The sequence below is a fragment of the Triturus cristatus genome, chromosome 3_2, assembly GCF_964204655.1.
Source record: "Triturus cristatus chromosome 3_2, aTriCri1.1, whole genome shotgun sequence".
NCBI classification, from domain to species: domain Eukaryota; kingdom Metazoa; phylum Chordata; class Amphibia; order Caudata; family Salamandridae; genus Triturus; species Triturus cristatus.
In genome coordinates this window covers 109173407-109198065 of record NC_140584.1, presented here as the reverse complement: position 1 = coordinate 109198065, position 24659 = coordinate 109173407, and the positions used below count along the sequence as shown (strand labels likewise).

Below are 24659 nucleotides of genomic sequence, written 5' to 3'. Positions count from 1 at the left end.
ATCAGTATCACTGAAGTCAATTTAATCAGCACAGATGGACCCTAACAGAGGAGTGGCGCAGTGTGCAGAGCAGCTGGCTCCCGCGCAAGGGCTCACGGTTCGATCCCTGGCGCCAGTGGCAGCTCAGCACCATGTGACTCTGGGCAATAGCTCACTTAATCTCCCCGACAGCCCCCAGAGGTTTGAAACCTTAAGGAGGGATATGTTCATGCTTTACAAATATGAATTATTATTATTATAACAATGCTAAATTTATTCCATAGTTACCCGCACCCTGCAAACACCGATTACATGGTTAGTTACCTGGGAGAGATCAACAATAAGGAATCTTCTTATTCTTAATGGCTTATAGTTTGGACTTTCAACACTCACGCTTTAAATTACAAAACAATGTGGCAAAAAAATAGAAACAAGCAGATTTAGGAACAGAGAGCGAGATAGAATGAGTGAGAGAAAGAGTGAATGAGAAGGAGAGAGAGTGAGAAAGAGAGACAGATAAGGAGCTAGAGAAGGGGAGAAAGAGAGAGAGAGGGAGAGAGAGAGAGAGAGGAAGGGAGAAACGTTGATATGTTTCATGCAGAAGGTCTCAGGGGATGACAGAAAGGCTATGCCTCCTGTAAGGTTAACAACGTTGCCCTCAAAAATGCCTCATTACAGTGTCAAGCCTGCAAGAAACGCGTTTCCAGTGCCTTCAGTCCAATTTAAATAGGCTACTGTTCCGCCACGGCACATTGCTTTCTTGACAAGTGTTAGCAACTTGTACTGCCTGTCATAACACAAAAGTCTGTTTTTTTAAAAGATTTGTGTACAATATCAAATAATTAGATTTTGAACACATAAGGCAAGCATGGTTTCACAGACCACGATAAAGAGATAAATGATGGACTAAATCTCATAATCACCCCCCCCATGGCAATGACAACATAATGTAAGACTACCTGTCTAATGTCTTCACTGCTGATATTTCAGTTCTCAGCACTTATCATTAAAATAATGTTGTAGATGACACAAGTGCAGATGAAACTGACTGTGTGTATCCTCTTGTACTGGACTCACTGCAGGCTATACAGCTTTGCAGATCTTGTCCAAACAAACAGGTCAGGGGTCAAAATCAAGTTTATAGTCACATATCGTCATCTGACAGTCTGGGTCATTTCATACTAGGAGGTCCTAGGGTACACTCAGGTCTTAATTTGTTAAAGAATGAGTGCTGTTGGCCAAAGCTCTTCTCAGAAGCCAGCGGACGGCACTATTAAATGTCAGCACACCGAATACCAATATGTAATTTACAATCAAGCCCATGCCTCTTTACTCCACGACCAGACACCCAATATCTCTTTACCTCTCTATAGGGTTCCTGCTTTCTCCATTTGTGACTTTTTTTCTGTCTTTCTTATTTCCCTTCTTTCCCCTCTATTGCTCTCCAGAAATGTCTTACGAGGGGAAATAAGTGGCAGTCCCCAAACACGAATGCCGTTGACCTCCAACTGCAACCACCGGCTCAAATTAAGCCCTAGATACACTCCATGCATGTGTGCACTATTTCATAACACAGTGGCACATTTTATAATCATTTGGAAGAATGCTTCCACAAAATTTATCAGAACAGGTTTAGTGAACATTTATTAGACAGGTTTATTGAACCATCATACCACCAGGAGATTAATAAATATGTTGTATGTAAATGGATATTGGCACACATAAGGGAAAAAATATATAAGAAAGTTGCCACTTCCAGCTAATGCAACAAGTTCATACTGTCCATAGTATGGAGGTCATATGTGCAGTGCAAGTTATTACCAGTTCATTCGGTTTTCCCACAATATCACTTGTCTACACTAGTGATTTATTTGCACCAAACTAAATACAAGTTTTTGACAAAATTGTCATTAAATACCTGCAATATATAAGCAGGATTGTATGAACAGTAATTTAAAGACAAGAAATTGTCCCCAGCTAAGTCATTTCTTCACATTTACCTTGGCAAAACGCTTATATGAAACAATCTTTGGAAATGTGAAATGTGCTCCACCCTGTACACATACATGTAAAAATTGACAGTATGTAATCATGACTCTTACCAGAGTAGCGTACAAAGTGGTTTACTTTAAATTCTGGTAAATGTTTGGAATTTGGTGGCAATAATGAACTGTGGACAGTATTAGAGTTTATCCTATCTTGGTCAAAGTTGTGGAAAGATGTGATTTTAAGAAGATTCAGAACATCTGTTGACCCCCGCACACTCCCTCTCACAGGATAACTTAGTGGCGGTGTTAACTGCATATACCGTGTTCTACCTCGACTATGTAAATTATTTGAACCTCTCTATCCATAGCTACATAATAGCATTGGCTCCTTCCGAGTCAGTTTATCAATTTAAAATATTGCACAATGCTCACTAGAAAAACTAGGTTCAAAGACCATCATTACGAATCAGCATGACATAAAATCAAGTACCCAAATCATCTGAGAGCTTGCTGATCTTGCTTCCCTTCTTTGTGGCACACAAGAAGGCCAGAATGCCCTACACAAACCTAGCCAAGGCTCTTTTTTAATTGAACCACCTTTTAATTTACCCAAGTGGTGTTCCCATAGCTTTCCAAAAAAGGTTGATTATGGTTTCCCTCTTTAGTGTAAATGTTGATGGCCTTCAATATAGGTAGCCCCACTTCCTAGTACCATACTAAATCATTAATTCTAGTCCATACATTTCCTACCATAACCAAGATAAGCAGTGATGTAGAAAGACAAAGCATTATTGGCTTTGCAACCAGTCTATAACAATAGTTAGAAGACCTCTCCTAGCATACGGGCTGAGCCACAGACATAAGCACATATGCTGCAGTGTAGGGTGAATACCTAGAGACCTTTAGTATATCTGAGATCAATTATGCTATTAGCACATTAATGTATCCATGTTGTCACTCCATCTCTCCCTCATTCCTCTGTGATCTGCCAAAGTTAAAAGTCTTGGGAGCCTATCTGTAAACGCATTTTTGGGCGTAAACATAAGTCTACAACTGAAAATACTTAATTTACGTCTGTCAAGAATTCATAAATGGATTCCTGGCAGGAGTAAATGCATTTATCACTGTGGATTTCTCAGCCAAGAGTGAGGAGAAATCTGCAGTAGTAAGTCTCATAGGAAGTGGGCATTTCAAGGTGTGGATTGCCTTGGACGTTTTGTGAACAACAACAAACATGTTTCTTCATGGGTATTCCTCAATTTCTCCCTGTCCCCTTTCTATCCTAGAAATATGTGGACATTCCAGAAAGGAACGGAAAACAGATCACCCTCATATTTAAAGGGGGTATAAGGGAAGAGATTTCACCACGGGGGGGGAATATTTTCCCAGTGAATAAAAAAAAAAGATAAAAGCATGCATTTGCACAGGAGCTTCTATTCCCCCTGTGTTGGTTTCTACACTGGGTGCAGCACTGTACAGTGGGAAATAGAGTCTGTGGAAAGAGTCACATGGCATTCCCAGCACTATGCTTTGAAGCCTGCACCTGGCACACCTTAACAAGCATTACATCAGGAAGGTTGATGATACATTTCTACATATACATTTTTATTGCAGAATAGTCCCTAACATTCTGAGGATTCTAATTGGCCATCCAACTAGTACCTACTTGACTGAATGTGCTACAATAAATATTTGGACATAATTGTCAATAATTCTAAGACTGCACTTATTTTGGTATTAAGTCAGAAAAACAATTAAAGTATAAGAATAAACTAGTTTATATAAGAATGTAGCCATTGCTACCGAAACAGGCATCTTTCCAGGCTTTCAAGTGCATATAAAATTGACCCTAATTTCACTTATACATTGAGCTTGTCAAAAGTCCACTCTGCAGAATGCCACATACCATGCAGAAGCATCTTAGTTCGCCGGTGCAGGGATTTAAACGGCATTTGTGAAGCCCAGGCACTTTATCCTTTTCCACCTACAGTGGAATACAGCATCTGCTTGTTATTGCCTTATTTGCATATTGTTGTACATAGTGTTCCCTTATTATTTTTGCTGACACACTTCCTGGCACTCTCTACACAAAGAAAATGTTAAATGAAAATTATCTTAATAAATAAGAAATACAGCAGCATTTATCCAATATTAAGTTTGGCCTCTGCATTATTCTCACCTGGCTAATGCCGTACTTGTTAATAATGAACCATGCATTTCATGTTTTAAATAACCTGTCTTTCATGCCACCTCTGTGGCACTCTGAGGGGTGGAACCTGCGTCCCTCAGTAGATGCAACACTGCTACAAAAGGTGTTTGAATCATCTCTCTTCTGCTGGTTTATTGACTTAATGGATTCTAAACACAAATTTCTGATCTTATATCAAAAGCAGTTGCATTAAAATGTCACATTAACAGAACAGGAAGCAAGCCTAATGCACTAGTGCAGATGGCAAAACGCTGCAAGTTAAAAGAGGTGGTGCTTAAAGACCGGGTATTTTGAAAGAATGAATGTATACATTTTTAGATGCACAATTTCGACCTCCACAAATATTGACTCTACAGTTTCGACTATCACTGTATCATCAAGGGAAGTATGTATAGATAAGTGTGCATTTACTGTTCTTAATAGCACTTCTACTATTGTCAAGGTAAGTTTATGTGGTAAAAATATGTAATAGTAGGAATAATGAATTGAAACTTACCTTGACAATAAACATGTTGTGAAGCTAGATAGATGTGGGGTTAAGTATAGTAAATATATACTTCCCTATATATACTAACCTTGCTAAAACACATATAGTCAATCTAAGTAGATGTGGAGTTAGAAGTATTAAATCTACATGTCGTATATATACTTACCACAATATTTTAGTAGTAGTCGATATTGTGGAGTCAATACTTAGATACCTAAAAATTATGTATCACACCTTTTGACGATGTTCTGGGAGGTGCCGTTCCAAAGCTGAGGGGGAAAGGGTTCTGGTGATAGAGCATCAGGTGAAAATGTCCAGATCTTAAGGAACCATAGAAAGATGTATGGGTGGGGAGGCACTATCCGGTTTGGATCTAGGGTGATGAGGCAAGGTTTGTGCCGCAGGTGGATCATGAGGAGGGTTGGAGAGCTGATGAATGGTGTAAGACTTAATTAATTGTTCAAATAACTAAATAGAGCAAAGAAGAACAAATGGGATAGGTAAGGGGGTTAAAAAAGAAAGGAATTTTAGTAAAGAGGCTTAAACAGCAGCAGCTATGCACAAAGATGATACTGAAATGTGCATATTTTCATATGAGTGCATTGATTTATCTTCTGCGGGTGTTCATATCACTGAAACCTGGCAGGCATTCAAGCATGACTGCATATTTATTTGTTAAATAAATGTGGAATTACACCAGTTTCAGCTTTACTTTTTTCACAAAACCCATAATAAATATGGATAAATACAGATAAAGTTGATAAAAAAGAAATATGTATAAATACAGATGGAAATGACAAAAAATGAATACCATAAAACTGGGAGCCCTAACTATGATCTTGGGCTTGATGGAAGGGGGGGATTACATTCTGTCTGTTTCCAGGTTGTTAGGAATCAGCAGAGCATCCCATCTGGTGCCGAAAGGCTCAGCCACTCTACAGCACAAACAAGAATTGAGTACATGATGGAGGAAAGGTAGAAGATAATGACATCACTGTATAAGAGTTGGTTGGAGAAGCTACATGAGGAGCAATCCTCCCAAAAAAGCTTGCATGGAGGAAGAGTGGAATGGACCAAGGACAGAGCTTCTGGAGTTCCTACTGTGGTGAAGTGGCACAGAGCTCAGTCTAGCATGTTTACACCAAGCAGAATCAGTCAGTGAGTAAAGATGTGAACCAACAGAGTGAATAGCAGAGATGACCAAGATGACCTAGTCTGATATAGTTGCCAGAATTATGTGGTGATTAATATCTTACTCAGCATAGATGTCAAGGGCGAAACGGACAGACAAAAGAAATAAGTGATTGATGAAATGTATGCAACTAAGGCCCAATGTGAGCGTTCTAGAGCGGTTGTGGGTGGATAAATAGTGTGCAAGACAGAGAAAGACAAGCCTTTCAAGATTTTAAGAAAAATGAGCTGGCTACATGACATAATTAGGAGATACAGCTGAATTGTAATTGTATTGTATTGTATTGTAACTGTAATTCAGTATTATGATGGCAATAAACGCTCTGGAACGCGGAAAGAAAAATACAAGAAGTTGTGGTGCACTGATTAGAAAAGAGAGAGGAAAGAAGGAGAAAGAGAAAGATGGAAAAACAGTGACAAAGACGGAAAGTAGGGATTAAAGAGAACCTGGAAAAGCGAGAAAATGGCAGGGATAATCTCGTGCTGGATTAAAGAGGCCTGAGGTGGAATCAGCCTTGGTATTCAGGACCTCCAACTGTTGATAGTGCGGGCCGTGGGCTTAAGGGCAAAACTTTGGGCCCCAGCACTTATTAATTTACAAATTAAGTACTGAGTTTGAGCAGTCAATTGAAGCTATGTGGGATGAGAGGGAAGATTATTAAGTGTGCTTCACAGAGCCATGCCCACCTTATTTGTGATATGTGTCTTTTTACATTTCCATCAAATGTAAACATACAATATAGGGTTCCTTAACTATATAGGTGTAAAACATGGATTCGTTTTCTCGCATCCAGGCATGGAAAAGGGAAGGCCACCACCTCAGGAAACACTACAAACTGTATTCCCTGCTCTTAGAGATGTTTTGACTGTGGCAATGCACATGACATAAATATTCTGCATTTTTATATCTCAATTCATTCTGTTTCAACGGGTAAATTAAGGTTTATTAGCCTAATTTATACAAGTGAATTCCATATTTATGTACAACTATTTTAGTTTTTTTAAGCTTTCTAGCATTTTATTTTTACAATTTTATGAATGAGATAACCGAACATCAAACTGAAGTATTTGTCCTCTCTTCCGTTCATACCCATCATTTGTACTAAATGATTTGATTAACAATTATGAGCATTAAGTGTGGGTACTGTTAAAAGGACCTCTTCTTAGTATTCCCCTGCCTCATTACTGGAAGCTACATTTTTAGCCAATGTCCCATCAGGTTTGGATGAAAATGTAAAATGTTAACATACTTTCTCTCCAGTTTTAACCAACATGCAATGCTTCAGTTTCATTTTCCTATAAACGCCTACAGTCAGCGAGCATGATTCCCACCAATCATTATCTTATAAACGCCCCCTTATATTTTTATGCACCCCACTCTGCAGCTTTAAAAAGTAATATCCAGTATTCAATTGCACCTTCCAGAAATAGCCACACATTCATTTCTCGCTAATCCGATTTTTGATGAACAGGCTGAGTCCAAAATCACATACCTTTCTTTGCCCATCATCCATTTATATCCCAATTTCACTGGGATATTTGGATGGTAAAAATGTATTCCGAAGTATGAACTTTCTACAGTGTGATGAGCGTTCATCGTAAAAAAGTCATCTATAACCTTTGCATGAACCTTACAAATCAATGGCTATTCTAAATTCTTTTTTTCTTCAGTATCATCCATCTTGGTAATGTTTTTCTTCCCTTCTAAATTTTGACAACCGGTGTTACTGCTCGAATGATTCCACTATTTTCAATTGGTCCCTTCTCTTAGCTACAGATTTCTACTTTCTCCGATTTCTTCCCTCATTAACTACTATTCCCATTTCTTCCCTTCTTCTTGCTCGTTCCGTTCACACACAAATTACTGGAGAAAACGTGCATGCTTGCATTGATCTTGTCACTAGTAATACAAAATGGGGAATACTTTTCAATTGGTAAGGTTAGACACTCTCTTAGGGGATACCCACCTATTGTTCTGTGCTAGTTCAAAACCACACACCTTACAGTACAATTCTATAAACAAGTCCCACAAACAGACATGCAACTTTACCAAATAATCTAGGTTTACTTTCTAAAAGGGTGTCTTTGATCCACTGTTTGTGACATTTTAAAATATATCAATGCTCTTTATTTCTGCTCCCAATCATGAATGTTTGCCACTTTGTCTTTCACACTTTATATTTATTATAGACCAGCCGCGGTCGGTAGTAGGAGTAACTGCAGGGCGGTGACGTGGGGAGGGGGAGGGGCAGGGTGGGGGGTAGTAAACTATGGATAATGGAGGTTTACAGGTAAATTAACATATAAATTAATAAAACAAATTTCGTTGTGTGCACAGCATCGTATTTGGGGATGCTGTGCACGCAACGAAAGTCATTGCGTCACGCAAGGAGATGCAAGCAGCAGCGGTCCGTGGAGGAAGTTCCATGGGGCGGGGCAGGGGCAGGGTGGGGGGTACTAATCACCGGAACATGGATAATTGGAGGTAAGTAAACAATTAAATAAATAAAACGAATTTCGTAGCGCGCGCTGCACCGCATTTTGTGATGCAGGGCGCGCTACGAAATTCGTTTTTTTAATTTAATTGTTTACTTACCTCCAATTATCCATGTTCCGGTGTTTAGTACCCCCCGCCCTGCCCTTCCCCCGCCCCGCCTTTCCGCCCCACGGAACTCCCTCCACGGACCGCTGCTGGATGCAAGTCACACTGACTAAGCCACCTTGGCGGATCTGTGTGGCTTAGTACATCTGAACCAACACAAGGCAGCGCAATTTGCTGCCTTGCGTTAGTATGAGTTGAGAAGGCATTCCATAGGTGGAGCATTGGTGTTCCCAAGCATCCACCCATGGTTTTTGGTGCATTCCTAGATTGAATTTGACTAGCAAACCTGGGATTGCATCAAAATGGTACTCCTTCCCAACAGAGGTGTAACGAGGATAAATAGTTTTATTCCTCCCCGTTATTTCCTCTTTATACATGTGATGCATTCCGCAGCACACATAGAAGGAGGAAAATGCCTCTGAGGACTGTTTTTGTTCGTGCAGGTGTCTCTTTCTGCACAAAAACAATCCTGAATGTAACGCAGGCAGCCTTGCACCATGGTGCAAGTGTGCGTGCATTGGTTCTAGGCAGCAAATAGTGCGCCAGCACAGAGATAGAGCAAGCATGCACCATATATTAGTTAATATGACATTCCTGCGTTCTCCATTTGACAAAGCGCAGTGCAGCAAGTTGTTTTGCTGCTTTGCACCAAATCTTAGTCAATTTGGACCATGGGTTTTACTGAAGAATATGCACGTTTTTAAATATTGTCTAAACATGGTATTGGAAAACATAGTCTACTGTTTCAGTGACACACGATTACATAGCATCAGGCTTCAGAATTCAGTGAAGGGAGGAGAGTAAAAACAGGAAGGAGGAGGGGTTTGAGTTTATCCATGTGCAGATTCAAAAGCAATGCAAGGCTATGCAAATATTGGTGGACTGTAAAAAGATATTTTTACTTAAAATAAGTTTATTCAAAGTCTTATGACACTGTACACACAAACTAAACAATAATGTATTTAACAATTGACGAAACAACACAGAAGTAGAGAATAACAAAAAAATTAAAGGATTCCAGGAGAACATAGGGGGAAAAAAAAGAAAACTATACACAATTCTATTTTGCGATTGACTAAACAAAACACAAAAGGAGAGGAACAAAAAAATCCAAAGCAGTGCTTAATTTGAGCTGGTGCTTTCCGGTGCTCAGCACCAGCACTTAATTGGTTTCCGGTGCTCGGCATCGGCACCTAATTGTCAACAACATATTTAGAACAGTCTACCACAAGGTGGCGCTGCTCATCTAATTTAGAGATGAGCAGAACAACGGTTGTTTAGGGATACAATATATATTAAAATTGCTCATTCCTGCCTCTCCAGCCATTACTTTAGCTTTGGGGACCTGGAATAATCTGACTGTTGCATTCACATATGAAAGAGATGGTTACTAGTTGTTTAGGCAGCAATGACAAGGGCAATGGGTGGTGCAAGCTGCAGTTGCATCCTGGCCTGAGCTCTGGCTCTTAGTATTTTACAAATTAAGCACTGATCTAAAGGATTCAGGGAGAACACTTGAAAAAGAAAAGAGAATGTAAGAGACGAAAGGTGGGTTCAGGAGGTTCCCCTCCTTAACAGAAAAAAGGGTATATCAAAATACGAGCAAATGGTGAAGGAACAAGGACAGCACATAGGGAAAACCTCGAAGTGATAAAAAAAAGATGAAAAATAGAACTAAAAAACATAGTATAAAATAAAGAATTAAAAAAGGAGAAGCTATAAGGTATGCGCCATAACCAGTAAAATCAAATGGTTACAAACAATACTAACGCTCCTGTAGATGAAAGGAAGCATAAGAATGAGTATCCCAGGTCAATTGACTGATTTCCTATTACAGCCAAATAAAGTAAGATCCTATAATATATATTTTTATAATAGGACACCAATTCATGAACATTAGGGCTTCAAATTAAATCCATTGATTAACAGTATTAAAAAAAAAAGTTTACCATGCTTTGTAGAAAGGGTTAACATTTGAACCCTAAGTCTTGCGTTTCGCAGTATTTAGCATCTGAAGGAGATTCCAGATAATGTATTAAAGTACTGTGATCTTCCACATGTGAACACTTCAATTTATGGCACCACAGTATTGTGCAACAGTCCCTGCCGGTAAAGTGTGAGCCCAGAGGGCGGTGTGAGCAGGAGGTAGGAGGCCTTGTGCAATTTTTTTAATATATAATTGGAGAGAACTGTGAGGAGATTCTGGAGTTAGGCAGACTGCCAGTTTCTTTATATTTCAAAGGAGGATCGGCAACTGGGGGAAGTAGTAGAGGGTTGCTGAAGATACATATTTGAGAAGGGGTGGGTATTATTAGGGCATGGTTGGTGACGTCATGATCCATGTATTTTATGTGGCCTGTGACTGCTTCATCACACTAATCTCCACAACCTACTCTGCAAAACACCTTTTTCTGATTACAAGCCAGTTCTTGCACTGTACTGTAGTGGCACGTGGGCAGCTCTTTTTACCCTATATGAGGCACTAAGGGCCATATGTACGAAGCATTTTCGCCATTGAAAACGGCCAGATTTGCCAAACCGGGCCACTTGCATCAGCAAAAATGCTTTTCTAAATGTACAAACACCCAAACTGCGATTCTGCTGAGTACCATTTTGGGTATATAAATGCTACTTGGAGGACAGTGTTTAGAGGCGTTGCCTCAAGATAGCGGTTTCCAGTGATATGTATCAAGGTTTTGTGAACGAAATGCGGTTGCAAAACCTTGATCTTTTACCACCAACTCAAAGTTGGTTGTAATGTATTCGCAAATTGGAAAGGGTTCACGGGGCCACTTTCCCCTTGTGAATATTGGGAAAACATTTTATTAAGAACAGGCAGTGGTCCCTCAGACCACTGCCTGCCCTAAAAAATGAAAACAAAACATTTCATTTTAAGTGTTTAAATGGATCCTGTTTTTCTTTGAGAAAAAGGGGTTGCATTTCAACAAAAAAACATTAACCTTTATTCAAAGGCAGTCACAGACATGGTGGTCTGCTGACCTCAGTAGGCCACCATCCCTGTGATGGCAGGAATTCCTATTGGGTCGCAAACTGTGACCTACCTCAGTAATATTCACAAGTTAGGTCGATTTGCGACACACTAGGAATCGCATGTATGAAACTAAAAGTTTCATACATACGGAATAGCGGTTTCCACTCAACATTTTGGCTAAAACCGCTATTTGGAAATCGCTGTTCCTACTCTTTGTACATCTGGCCCTGAATCACTAGTGGCTAAAATGCTACTCTATGAGATGCTTACAATGTTGGAGACTTAAAGAAGTTATAAAGATCCATGCTGGTTATCACACAGCTGCAGAAGATAAATGTTAGCAACCCACCGAGTTAGCTTGAACCAAATTTAGATTTAGAAAAATTGGTTGCTTCAAATATAAGAATTGAGGGATTGTTACTGGAAATTTACCAGCTCTCACCTAGCTGTCATCTTGGTTTTACGGCAGTTTGTCGTGCAATTTGCTCTGCACTCAGATGAATTTGTCACAACCGTAATACAATCTGGTAAATAATATGAATTGGACTATACTAGGAGGTGGTTATGTAATTGACTCAAGCAGTTAGTCATTTAGGTGATTGGGCATTAGGTTATGTATTGGTAGTACAGGCACTGAGGCAATTGGTCATGTGAGCACTCGGAAACGGCCTTGCAAGAGTCATGCTTCATGCACAGCATATAAAAACAATAACTTATATGTTACCAACAGGGCTGGTTCATGGAAAACATCTCAGCTGTCTTCTGGTAATAACAGACTTTATCATTGTTTCTTAAGGGCAGATTCATAATCTACATCTTGTTCAATGATGTCATTCACAAGATTATTCCTTTTGATGCAGTCCAATGTGTATAGTTGACTCCCTTCCCAATCCAGAGTACATTTCTAATCACACTTAGGGCTGCCCCTTGAGCAATATTTGTGGGTGTTTTGTGCTGGTATTAATCCACAGCACCTTCTGTTCCCAGAGGATTTGATGATTTCAGGGCAGTTCTTGCATGTGTACTGTATGTTCTAGACAGTACACAGTCAAGGCAGTATAGTTCCTTGGCCTTATAGTGAGGGACTGGATAGTGCACAGTCATGGCCACCTTAATTGGCATCATTAATACTATATCTCGACCCCCTCAAAATCATCCTGGTTTGTGGCACCAGGGTGATGGATCTCTCATGGGGCCAACAAGTTTCAAAAATGTTGGGCAAATCCCCTATGACCAATCAAGAAGGAGATTTCAGGGGGAGGAATACCTAGGGTGGATGCCAAATAACAATATTCCATTAAGAAACCGATTTGACCCACTGGTGGGAATGGAGGGTTTAGATTGACCATTAGACAAGAAAAAGGAAAGCATTCTATTTACCACAGATTTGGTCATGGGGGAAAACGGGGGGACAAGGCAGAAGGATAACCAGGTGGTGGACGCTTTCGACCACAATGCTCAACCTAATATGCTTTCGGATACTCAGACTGTTAGTAACTTAGCCTGTGAGCTAAACCCACCAATTACTGGGCCTGACCTGGCAACTCCAATAAAGTCTGTGGACAATAGCCTAGGGGAACCTAGGCTGTGTCTAATCTCATGGAATATTGCAGGTCTTGCGGGTAGAATGGAGGATGAAGCTTGGCTGGAGCATGTGGGTGGTCAGGATATCCTGTGCTTTCAGGAGACATGGAGCAGAGCGGGTGGGGAAATTGATGGTTTTCAATCTTTTAATGTTTTGGCGGTCCCATCACCAGCTGGGAGGGCAAGGGGTGGGATAATGACAGCTCTCTCCATCAAACTAAAGAACCTGACAACCTCAAAAATAGTGGATACTCCTTGGTACCAGTTGCTCTTGTTGGAAAATCTGTTCCCAGAGCCTTTGTTGTTAATTAATTGGTACCATAATGTTTTTGATAGAAATGATGTATCTACAATTCAGAGTTTGGAGGAAGCAATATGTAAGGCTCGTAGTGATCGACCTTTATTAGTAGTTATTTGGGTTGGTGATTTTAATTGTACACTGTGCAAATTTGGTGGCTCCAATGTCTGTGGTATCAATGATCTAAACGAACAGCCCTTGATGCATTTTAAACACACGCCCCAGGGGGACGCTTTAAATAATATCATTGTTCTAAATGATTTATGTATGGTAGAGCCCTGGGCTGCCCCAAACATATCGCCAATACCAACCTTTCAGGGAACAAGAGGTGCAATGAGTACTATTGATTTTGTATTTGTGTCTAGTAACTTTCTTCATTATGTTAATAGGCTTGAGGTAATAGCAAGTGCCGTAAGCGATCATAACCCTTTAATGCTATCTTTGTGTGCTCCTGCTAGTAGAAAACATTTGGTTTGGGAGCAACCCATAACATATAATAAAAATCAGGGAGTCACTATGAATTGGGGGAAAATAAATGCTGAAGGCCTTGAGGCAGAGATTCTGAATGTTTGTAAAACTGAGATCGAATCATGCCTGTCGCTGACGTCTGACTCAGACAAGGTCATTGGGAGTTTTGAAAAATTATGTGGGCACGTGGCTGAGCACCTTAAAAAACCAGTGGGGAAAAAGAATTTAAGGTGTTTTAAATGGTTTGACTCCGCATGCTCCGCCTCACATAAATCCTTAAAAGCGGCCCTTATACAAAAACCAAGAAATAAGGAACTGATAAGATCGACCAGAAGGGCTTATAAAGAGGCCATCACAAAGAGGAAGCAGGAGTTGAAAAATCGTGCCTGGGACGATCTAGAGAAGGCCTCTGAGTTAAAAGATAGTAGGCTCTTCTGGGAAGTAGTAAATCGTCCCCTGTTTAAAAGTGACACCAAGGAAAGTATAGTGACGCAGATTAATGGTGAATCTTGGGAAGTTCACTTTGGTAAAATTTTTAATCCCAAAGCATTATTACTTTCGGATTTGTTGGATGATGTAGGGGATTTGGTGGTACCATCTTCAGCTTCGCTTCTTAGCTCTTCACTTACACTGGAAGAGGTTGAAGAAGCTTTGAGGAAAGGTATATCATTAAAAGCCCCGGGCCCTGATGCTGTCCCTTTGGACTTTTTTAAACATAATATTGAAGCTTGGGCACCATTATTATTGAATGTTTTTAGGGCTGTTGTTCTTGGTCGTATCCCTGGATCGTGGAAGGTGGCAGTGGTGGTGCCGATTTTTAAGAAGGGCGATAGGTGTGACCCCCGATGCTATCGCCCTATATCCTTGATTGATGCATCATGTAAATTATTGGGGAGGGATATTTTGGCCAGATTAGAAACATGGGCTGACTCTGTTGGTCTAATTGTGAACTCCCAGTATGGATTCAGAAGTGGGAAGGGGACAGTTGAGCAGTGTCTGAATTTGGCGCTAATTATTGGCAAGTACATGAAGGCAAGGAGTTCTGCAATTTACCTTGCCTTCATGGACTTGTCAAGCACCTTTGACACTGTTTGTAGAAGTAGGCTGTGGCAGATGATGGACGATATGGGTTTCGAAGAACCCCTGGTGACACTTCTCCGCAGACTACACGCAGCAACGTCCGTGGCTATAAGATTCGGACCTGGGGGTGAAACAACTAAACCTATTCCCTCAACTGAGGGGGTGCGTCAAGGCTGCATTTTGGCGCCTTTCTTGTTCCTAGTATACACAAATGGACTAGAGAAGTACTTGTTGGACCACTGTTGTGATTTTCCAAAGGTAAACGGTAGGAGTATTCCTATACTCTCATATGCAGACGATACTGTTTTAATGACCCTCACTGGAAACAGTTTGCAGGTGTGCCTAGATGCCTTTAACACCTTCATGCTGGATCTTGACCTGAAGGTAAATTTTGGAAAATCTTTTGCAATGGTCTGTGGTCCAAAAGGAACAAAACCAAGAAAATTTGTGGTGAATCACTCTACTATTGAAAAGGTGGAAAATTTTAATTACCTTGGAAATCTTTTCAATAGCAAATTAAGTTGGGCCCCATTAATGAAGGCTCGAGTCCAGAGTGCTACCCGCTCCATAGAAGGTCTTTTTCGTTTCTGTGGTAAGTTGGGTCAAAAACCTGTTGCGCACCTTAAAACCCTTTACATATCTAAATGTTTATCTGTGGCCACCTACGGGGCAGGAGTATGGGGGACCGAAAACCCCTCAGTGGTACAAGTGATGGAAAATAAATTCCTAAAACGGGTATTATTGATCCCATCGGGTTCATCAAATAGCTTCTGTCATAATGAAATGGGAATGACCAAAGTGACTGACATCATTCGTCTGTCGCCCCTATTATTATGGGGCAAAATATGGTTATCTGACGATTTGCAGCTCTCGAGAGAAATTCTCTCAGACTGCATGAGCCTGGATAATGCAAAAAAGATCCCCTGGTTGTCATACGTCAGTGACATGTTGAACAAGATAGGCTTGGGTTATGTTTATGAAAATCCTGCAAATATCCAGGGAAACATAAAAACCCAAATTAAGTCAAATTACTGGAAATTTTTAGGCTCACCTTGTCTGGGAGGCCCTATTGGCTATGTACCTAAGTTACAGCATCAATTTTATCTAACTTTTACAACTAATGTCCAATGGCGGTTTTACCTCACGAGGTTTAGGCTAAATATCCTTCATTTTCTTTTTGCCTTTCCTAAACAAGGGGGTTGGTGTGAGCGGCTACCCCCTTGTCCCTGTAATGACAGAGTTAGCCAAAGTACTATACATGTTGTCCTGTTTTGCTCCTTATATCAAGAACCAAGGATTAGATTTATTAAGCCTATCCTGAAGGGGCGGCAACCATGCACCTATAAAGAAGGCTATGATTATTTGCTGTCATTATCTTCTGTTGATACTTGCTGTGCCATGTTAAATTTTATACGAGTTTCACTTCAGATTAGGAAACGCTATGGATAATTTAGCTGTAGAACTGTGCTTTGCCATTGGATTTGTATTTATGCTGTATGATGGATTTTTTGAATTGTAATCTTTGTTTTACAGATGGATCACCTTATTTGTGTATTATGTTTTTTAACTTTGTGCTTTTATGATTCATTGTATGAATCGAATAAAGATTTTGAACCGAACCGCATCATCTTCACAATCTTCTGAAATTCCGGGGATTTGTCAGTGCTTCTTATTGTTGCTGAAAGGTTGTTCCGGAGCTTAGCAATTTGATGGGTGAAGGAGGTATCATCTGTTTACTTTTTATTGTAATACAGGAGAATTAGTTGTGTTGCCATTCAGGATCATGGTGTTCTTGTCTGAGAGTATTTTTGAGCTCTACTTGCACGAAGGCTGGATTGGATCCTTGCAGCTAATGGCTGTATATGTATTTCAGGTGATCTAGAAAGGTGATCTTCTGACAATGGGAATCCTATTAGGGGCGTTTAAGGCTTGGGAAATAGGGTCCCAACAATGACCATGTACATGTTTTCTCTAAGCTGCATCTTAAATTCTTTGCAGCATTCCTAACTGATAACAAAAACGGATGGTACAACCCAGTTGCGTAATCCGGACAGTATCCAGGAATGCTATAAACATACAACAATTCTTGTAGTATGCAATTTGAAACAAGGTGCCTCCATGCACCAAACTCTAAGCAAAAAAATATATGTCTGCAAATTAACCACTTTGGGGGACCAGATCAAATTTGACTCAGACCGCACATAAAACAAAAATATACAGCTCCACCAGACAAGCCACTTTGAAGATACTATTAAAATAGACACTGATTTAGCATGTAGAGTGTTGAGTGCAAAATGAAACGTCTGTGTGCAAGATAATTGCAAATTAAGTACCTTGCAAGCATGTCGATTTCTATAAACCCATAGTATGGAGGGTAAATCAGATGTCACTTTTCCAGGAATAATACATTTCAAACGATAAATTGTCCCTAGGCCTTCAAATATTGGGCCCTGCCCTTAAATCACCCAGACAAGTGTATGTCCAGTCAACCCACCCCACAGTATTGTACTAGTGGTGGGGTGGTGGTGTCTACTCATATTGCTGTTGGTTCCATCAAGATTTAGTTGACTGTGGGCACTTTCTTCCTTCGCGACGTTCTAAACCACTGGAGATATTGGATTTAAAGTAGAAGGGGATTGTGCACCTCTTTTCTTGGGCTCTGAGCAATAGGTGTTTATGGGGCATTTGCTGTCATATCTACATCGTTCAAAGGGGCCGAGTCACCTGATTTACATGAGGGTCGTATGTCATGAAACTCTCCAAAAAACATTCAGCAATTCATGCCTACAAAAAAGCAATAGGTTCTGACTGCACCACAGGGACACAATTCCATATTTCTATTGAAGGTAAAGAATGAGTGAATATATAAGTTGTTTTGTTTAAACCACAGTCAATTTACAATGCGCTCTTCATTGCAAGGTTCTTTGAGAGGTAGGCTTCAACTTGCAAGGTAAACAATTAGCACCTGTGAAGTTCCCTGGGTAATGTCTGCCATTCCTTACATTTTCGAATGATGCCTTACCAGTCACACATTTATTTTATATTCACAGAGCGTTATCTTCTTCAATAGGAAATGTAGTTTTCATACCTCATTACAAAGAACTTGGTTTTCATCAGCTAACACTCTCTATGTAATCAGTGAATGTTTGTCATCAAGCCCCAATGGCACTTATGTATTGTCTCCTGTAAAGTTCCTAATATGGTCACCTTCAGTCATCACTCCAATTAGTTCCATTCTAGTTTTCCCTTCATATTAACCAATATTTTGAATTGTGATACTGTTGTGAGAGTGGAATAAACTATGTCAAGAGAATATATTGTAAACTAAATCTAAAATTGAATATCCTCCCTCCCTGCATAAGGTAATATTTTATTCCAAAATATCCCAGACACCATGTTGTTGGGGAACAAAACTGCATTACTTAATTGTTATTTCAATATATTTTTGGACGCAAATAAGAAACATGTTATGATAGAAAACAAATTGTCCTAGAAGTTTACCATGAAAGTTAGTTACACATGCTGTCAAGTTCAGATTGTGAGCTAGCTTGTTTAAAAAGTAATTACTTTCCTTTAACAAAGCACTGATGATGGCCCCAAAATTGATTCCCCACGTGCAACTTAGTAACTCATAAATGTGAAAATCAGCAAGGACACCTACAATGTCATTTTATTCATTGTATGTCACTTATTTGATGATAAATCTCATAATCTGAAATTTTCATTGTTATACCTCGAATATTCCCTATAAAAGCAATGTCCATAATGTGTATCATAAATATCTGTAAACAGATCTCTTCATATATGCCAAGTACATAGGCAAGCTACACCCAGAACCTCAACTTGTTCATGGAATATTGGTACCTCCGGATTATCACTTGTATATCTTTTCTACTTTGGTTCTATACACCAAAGATGACCCACATCCACTCTAATTCGATCGAAATATTACATTATGTTTACAGAGAGCAGACAACCTTTTCAAAATTACTTTGATAATAACAATACTTTACTAAATACGCGTCCTGATTGGATCATTCATCTCAATTGTTGAAGTGACATCATCTGACATTAACATTTATGTGGGCTTTGGGTTGATGCATAACATGGCAACCAACACTTATCCTTGTTCTATAACCACTGTGAGATAATTTATTGTTTTTCCCAACCTGGGAAATGATACTTACACTACAAATCTCTTTGCCCATTTCATCATTGCCCGTGGCTTCACGCTTGTGCTGAAGAAAGTCATAATGTGGCATATGTTTGTCATCCTCTGTGTATTGAACATACACATTTTGCTGGTAGAAATCCATAATCGACATGGGATTTCCAATAAAGGATGTTCTCACATTAGTCACTTGATCAGCTAAAGAAGACCGAAAATACTACATTATTTGAGGTACAAAGGTGTGTGAGCAAATGCTAACTTAATATCATTCTTACTGTGGAACATGCATTTAAAACTTTATTTGTTTTACTAAGACCCTCTTCTGTGGCACAACTTCAAATTCAGATAAACTACTGTAAAGAATAGCATATACTTTGAGGAGAAATATGAATTAATGTTTAAACTAACAAAGAGCTGCTTGAGTCACATCAACCTGTGGCAGATCATGTGCAATTCTGTCAGTTTCTTCTGATTTCCTGACAAAACATTAAAAATAAAAATGAGCAGATTTCCTAACATACTACCAGTGAGTAAAAAATAGACTACTAAAAATAAACATCGCAGGTGCACATGAACAATTGTGAACCACTGAAATTGTATGAGAAAACATATTTGCTTGTTGGGGCAAATCCTATTGTAACCTCAAAGAACTGAAGCTGTCTCTTAATTTGGGAACTTCAAAACTGTGAATGCACACACAGAAACTCTTTGCGTTCTCAATGTGCATACTGTATTATGAAAAAGTGGATATGAACTTTGAAAACGATATAATAAAATAATATTTCCTTACATTTCCACAAATCATATATTAGCACTAGAAGACAAATGAAACTACTTTTTCTTATTAAATTTTAATATTGAATATAAAAGCAAATATATCAGAACACACGGGTAGTCTATCTACCAATACTTCGGTGGCATTTACTGTCTTAAAATCCAAACCATGTGTGACCAAGGCTACATTGTTTATCAAATTCCTTCTTTCATTCAGAAGATATTACAGATCGACTTAACTCAAACAAGATAGAGACATACACAGTAAAACATAAAGCAAATTATAAAGATGTCAGAAGCAGACTGATGCTCTTTTGATTAAACTAATTTGTAAAGCTGGTATTAATCGGCCATAAAAATAAGACTATATTTCACCATTCTATGGAGCTGGAAAACCAACAATGAGAAAGAAACCGACACTGATTAGTCCATTGACTATAACGCCATCTTGCTCAGCTATACATTTCCACTCCAAGCACTCTTTCCTCCATTAGCCTCAATGTTTTGATGGAAATCAGCACATGCCATACAAGTGGCCGAATGTGCACTATATAAATGACAAATAACAAAAAATAACAATCATCCTCAATTGGAAGCTTATAAATAGGAGCAGACTCGGAATCTAACAGGTCATTTTCTGTGCAACAGTAAATTGATTAGGATACAACCACAGTTGAAGATCATCACAAAATAGAGAAACAAACGTCGTAAATTCTTCCTCGCTATTAATGCCTAGGCCTAGAGACAAATGGACATTCATTAGGAGATCTACAATTGTCTAAAACCAAATATTCAAAAGGATCCAAAGTCACACAAAAAGTCAGTGATTTGTTCATGCCAGGTTACTCTTCCACTTGGAGCAAATTTCCAACTTATTTTTGGAATTCTCATAGAATTACTGGAGTTACTCCTGAAAAGCAGTGATTATCGCAGCTTCAATAAAGAGCCAGAGCACCTAAATGGCATACATATGTGCATTTTTCCTTGCCAGTGTTTTCTACTTAAAAAAAAAAAAGAGACTCAAATAATTAAACCCCTCCCCTAAACTCCCACCAACGTTTGAGGTGTTCCCAGTGAACACTTGCTCATGTTCTATTAACAAATGCCTGAACAACATTTTACCCCCAGAAAACTTTGATGGTTAACAGTAAAGCAGAAGTCTAAAGGGCACATAATAACATACATAAAAGTAGTTAATTCAAGTACGAGGACTACTTAATGCTCTGAAATTACAATAGGACCGGCAAGTCGCATGCCTCCTGCTTAAATAATTAACACGCATTCCAAAGACAGACCTGGAGGAAAAGTTCAAATTAAAAATCTATAAAGCAAGCAGCGAGCGGTAAACAAAAGAATAAAAATTAACTGCTCAATAGAAAATCAAGAAAGACATAACCATGATTAAAGAGCGCAGTCTTCTGCTGCCAGCAAAGATGATGAGCACCATAAATTTCAAGCATGAACATTCGCACGTACCGTGTTTGTTGTTCTTTATGTTTAACAGCTTTCCCCCTCCGGTTCCATAATCATTGGCTTCATACTCGAGCTCTCTTTCAGTGTCGCTGCTGCTGTCTGTGTAGGGGCCTATTTGCACTCTGCTGTCCTGCACAAGCAACAGTAAAGCCGCTAGGTTACTTAGATGGAACATGGCTGGGCAGTGGGTTACAGAATATTAAACTTTTGGGGTCTGTGAACTCAAGACATTTACGCACATGACAAATGGTGGGACAAATATGAACAAGTCAGGGCCACTGAAATTGTGCGATTTTGCTACCACAGGTTTTTCCGCATAATTATGGATTTGCCACATAATCCATCATCTGCTGCGTAATCTGCAGGTTCTAGCAAAAAACATGGGCCCTTATTTATGAGGGCTTGCCCCGCTGTTGTGCCACTTTTTTGGGACACTGCAGCGGAGTAAGCAATATGGCACACTGCTCCAGCCGCGGTCGGTAGTAGGAGTAACTGCAGGGCGGTGACGTGGGGAGGGGGAGGGGCAGGGTGGGGGGTAGTAAACTATGGATTATGGAGGTTTTCAGGTAAATTAACATATAAATTAATAAAACAAATTTCGTTGCGTGCACTGCATCCCCAAATGCGATGCAGTGCACGCAACTAAATTCGTTTTATTAATTTATATGTTAACTTACCTGAAAACCTCCATAATCTATAGTTTACTACCCCCCACCCTGCCCCTCCCCCTCCCCACATCACCGCCCTGCAGTTACTCCTACTACCGACCGCGGCTGCACTGCGCCCTATTTACAAAGTGGCACATCTAGGCAGATGCGTCACTTTGTAAAGCCCTGCGCTACATTATACCTGCGTCAGGTATAATGTATGCAGGGTGGGTGTTCCCATGTAAAAAAGCCTAGTAGAAGAGGCGTAGTGAAATCTATGCGATTTCACTACACCACACCTACGACTTGACTGCTTCACAATCCTTACGCCTGCTTTAAGCAGGCATAAGGAGAGGCACAGGGCCTTTTACATGGGAGTCGCCTCATGTGTAATGACACATTTCTGGAGTTGCGTCAGTTTACCAACAACCTCCAGCAATGCGTCATTTTACTGCGCCACAAGATAGGTCACGATTTCTGACGTATCTGGCCAATCCTTGTGACATGGAGCATCACAGTGTATATACAGCGCATCCATGTTGTCGCAGGGATGGCGCTATGAAAATAAATGAGGCCTATGGTTTCTAGCTCAAACAGACCAAACGTTACTAACAACACAGCAACCTGTCTAGCCGCGCAGGTGGAGGCACTTTGCAAATGTTGACTGGTGGGTACCCTTTTTTCGTTGCTTATTGCGTATTTTGGTGTTAAACTGATACTAATGTTATAAAACCTTTGCAAAGGCAATTTTAACCTGTGTAATAATGGCAAACTTAATGTATCACAAATTGTGACGCATTAAACAGCACAGTTTGCCTTGTCTTGCCACATACATCAGACAATCCTGACACATAATTTTCTCCTTCCCTCCTGCAAAATTCCAGTGGCCCTGGAATAGGGATACCGGTTTTCCATTTTCATTGATTTATTCAGATAGGAAAACATTAATTTCGCTTTGTGTGTTTAGGTTAAATATGGAAAAAAAACGGAAAAGAGATCTTTTTAGGGGTGAGTTTAAATGCTGTGAATCGTGAAAACACCAGTGCAGACTGACATGCAAGAGAGCGTTAAAGGGATTACCACTGAAGCCTGAAACGTGCAGAGGTTTGCATTATGATGCTTAGATTTTCACATGAGTGTGCTAATGTGGGATATATGGCTGTGTATAGCACTAAAACCAACTTGGCATCCAATTACCAGTGTACATTCATCGGTTAAATAACTACTTGCTGCTTTGTTTTCTCACAAAATGCCAAATAAATATTAAAAACACAGAAAAAAACCAGAAGAAATATAAATATGGATATGTTATGGAGGAAATGTGAAAATAAAACATAAAACTGGAGGCCAGAAATATGGACTATACAAGTTAGGTGTGTTCCTGAAATCTTCCTTCATTTCCAAAAATCTCTCCCAAGTTACAAGATTTGAAACCCAATGCCTGAGCTCCTTGGTCTTATCAGTTGGGCCAGGTGTTTAGTAAATGTGATTTGTGGAAAATATTGCTCCTTGTTTGGTACCATTGCTTCAGAGTAAAACGCAATGATTGCCAAGAACCAGTCTTGATTTATGGAAATCTGGAATGATTTTACAGATCTCTTTATAACATGATCATTTCACAAATCTACTTTGTCTAGAATTCCACGAGTGGTTTCTAGATTCTAGACTTTGTAAATAAATGTGGTTCACTTACTAGGGACTTTATCATTTGAGGAATGAAAGCCAAGAGTTACAAATTCCTTTTCCTTTCACATCCCTAACCAATCAATGCACCAGATCCTGAATGCACATTTCTAAGACAAGAAGTTTAAAAAACAAAACAATTTGAAGCTTTTTGTAGGTAGTGTTTTCTTTAACCCTGCAGCATAGTCAAATGCAAGCAAATGTGTTCATGGCTTCAGGAAAGTGGCCCACAAGACACTCTGTGGACTCACCGTTCTTCACAAAACCCAAACATCTTACACATGCGTGGCCCACAGAACAAAATGTATAACAAACATTTGCAATGCAATAGGTCTTGCATTTGCGAAATTTTTAAGCTAATGGCATTGTAAATGACTATGCCTTTTATTTATCTCCAGGCTGTAACTTGAAGGCTGCACATTTATCTGAAGAATGTGCTGAAATCCCAACAGTTTTTAACCTGCTCGAAGGCCTTTCTTTTCGGTGCCCTAATACTGGCCCCTTCACTGACATAAGGGTGCAGTTGGACGATTAATTTGTCGATGAAAAGTGAGCGCACCCAGCCCTTGGCTCAAACACCATACCAGCAAAGAAGTCTTGGAAGGAAGAGGACTGTACACAAAGGGACGTGGCACGGAGACAAAAACCACGCACACACATGATTCCTAAAATCCAAATATGTAGGATGTGGTGGTATTGTTTATTGTCGCCGAGTTACGTACATGTTTATTTCACAGTGTAGCCATAACAAATACACAATCTTACAAATATACACACACAGGCGCTGAAAAGAGACACATTTATTCATGCGACGCCTTTTGTGTAGCGCCTAAACGCAACGATAACTTAGCGATATTTAATCGACGACAGCAAAATAAAATGCTACAATGCCCCCTTGAACCAAGTCACACGTGTCTTTGCAACAGGCACACTAAGTCACCATTTCATTAGTAGTGAAAATGAATCACTAGACAGTACAGACTTACAACCATTCACACATTCAATAAAATACTCTTCAGAAGTCGAATTTAAG

At 39.6% G+C, this 24659-nt stretch overlaps 1 protein-coding gene across 1 annotated transcript in view; it reads right to left on the bottom strand.

The window, feature by feature from the left end:
• NCKAP5 (NCK associated protein 5) overlaps window positions 1-24659 on the bottom strand; it is a 704458-nt gene that overhangs the window by 38310 nt on the left and 641489 nt on the right. Inside the window, exons 16-17 of the mRNA XM_085647329.1 lie at window positions 21300-21426; window positions 19066-19247 (exon numbers count right to left, since the gene is read on the bottom strand). Of these exons, the coding sequence (XP_085503455.1) occupies window positions 19066-19247; window positions 21300-21426 (309 nt within the window). The remainder of the gene's footprint in view (window positions 1-19065; window positions 19248-21299; window positions 21427-24659) is intronic.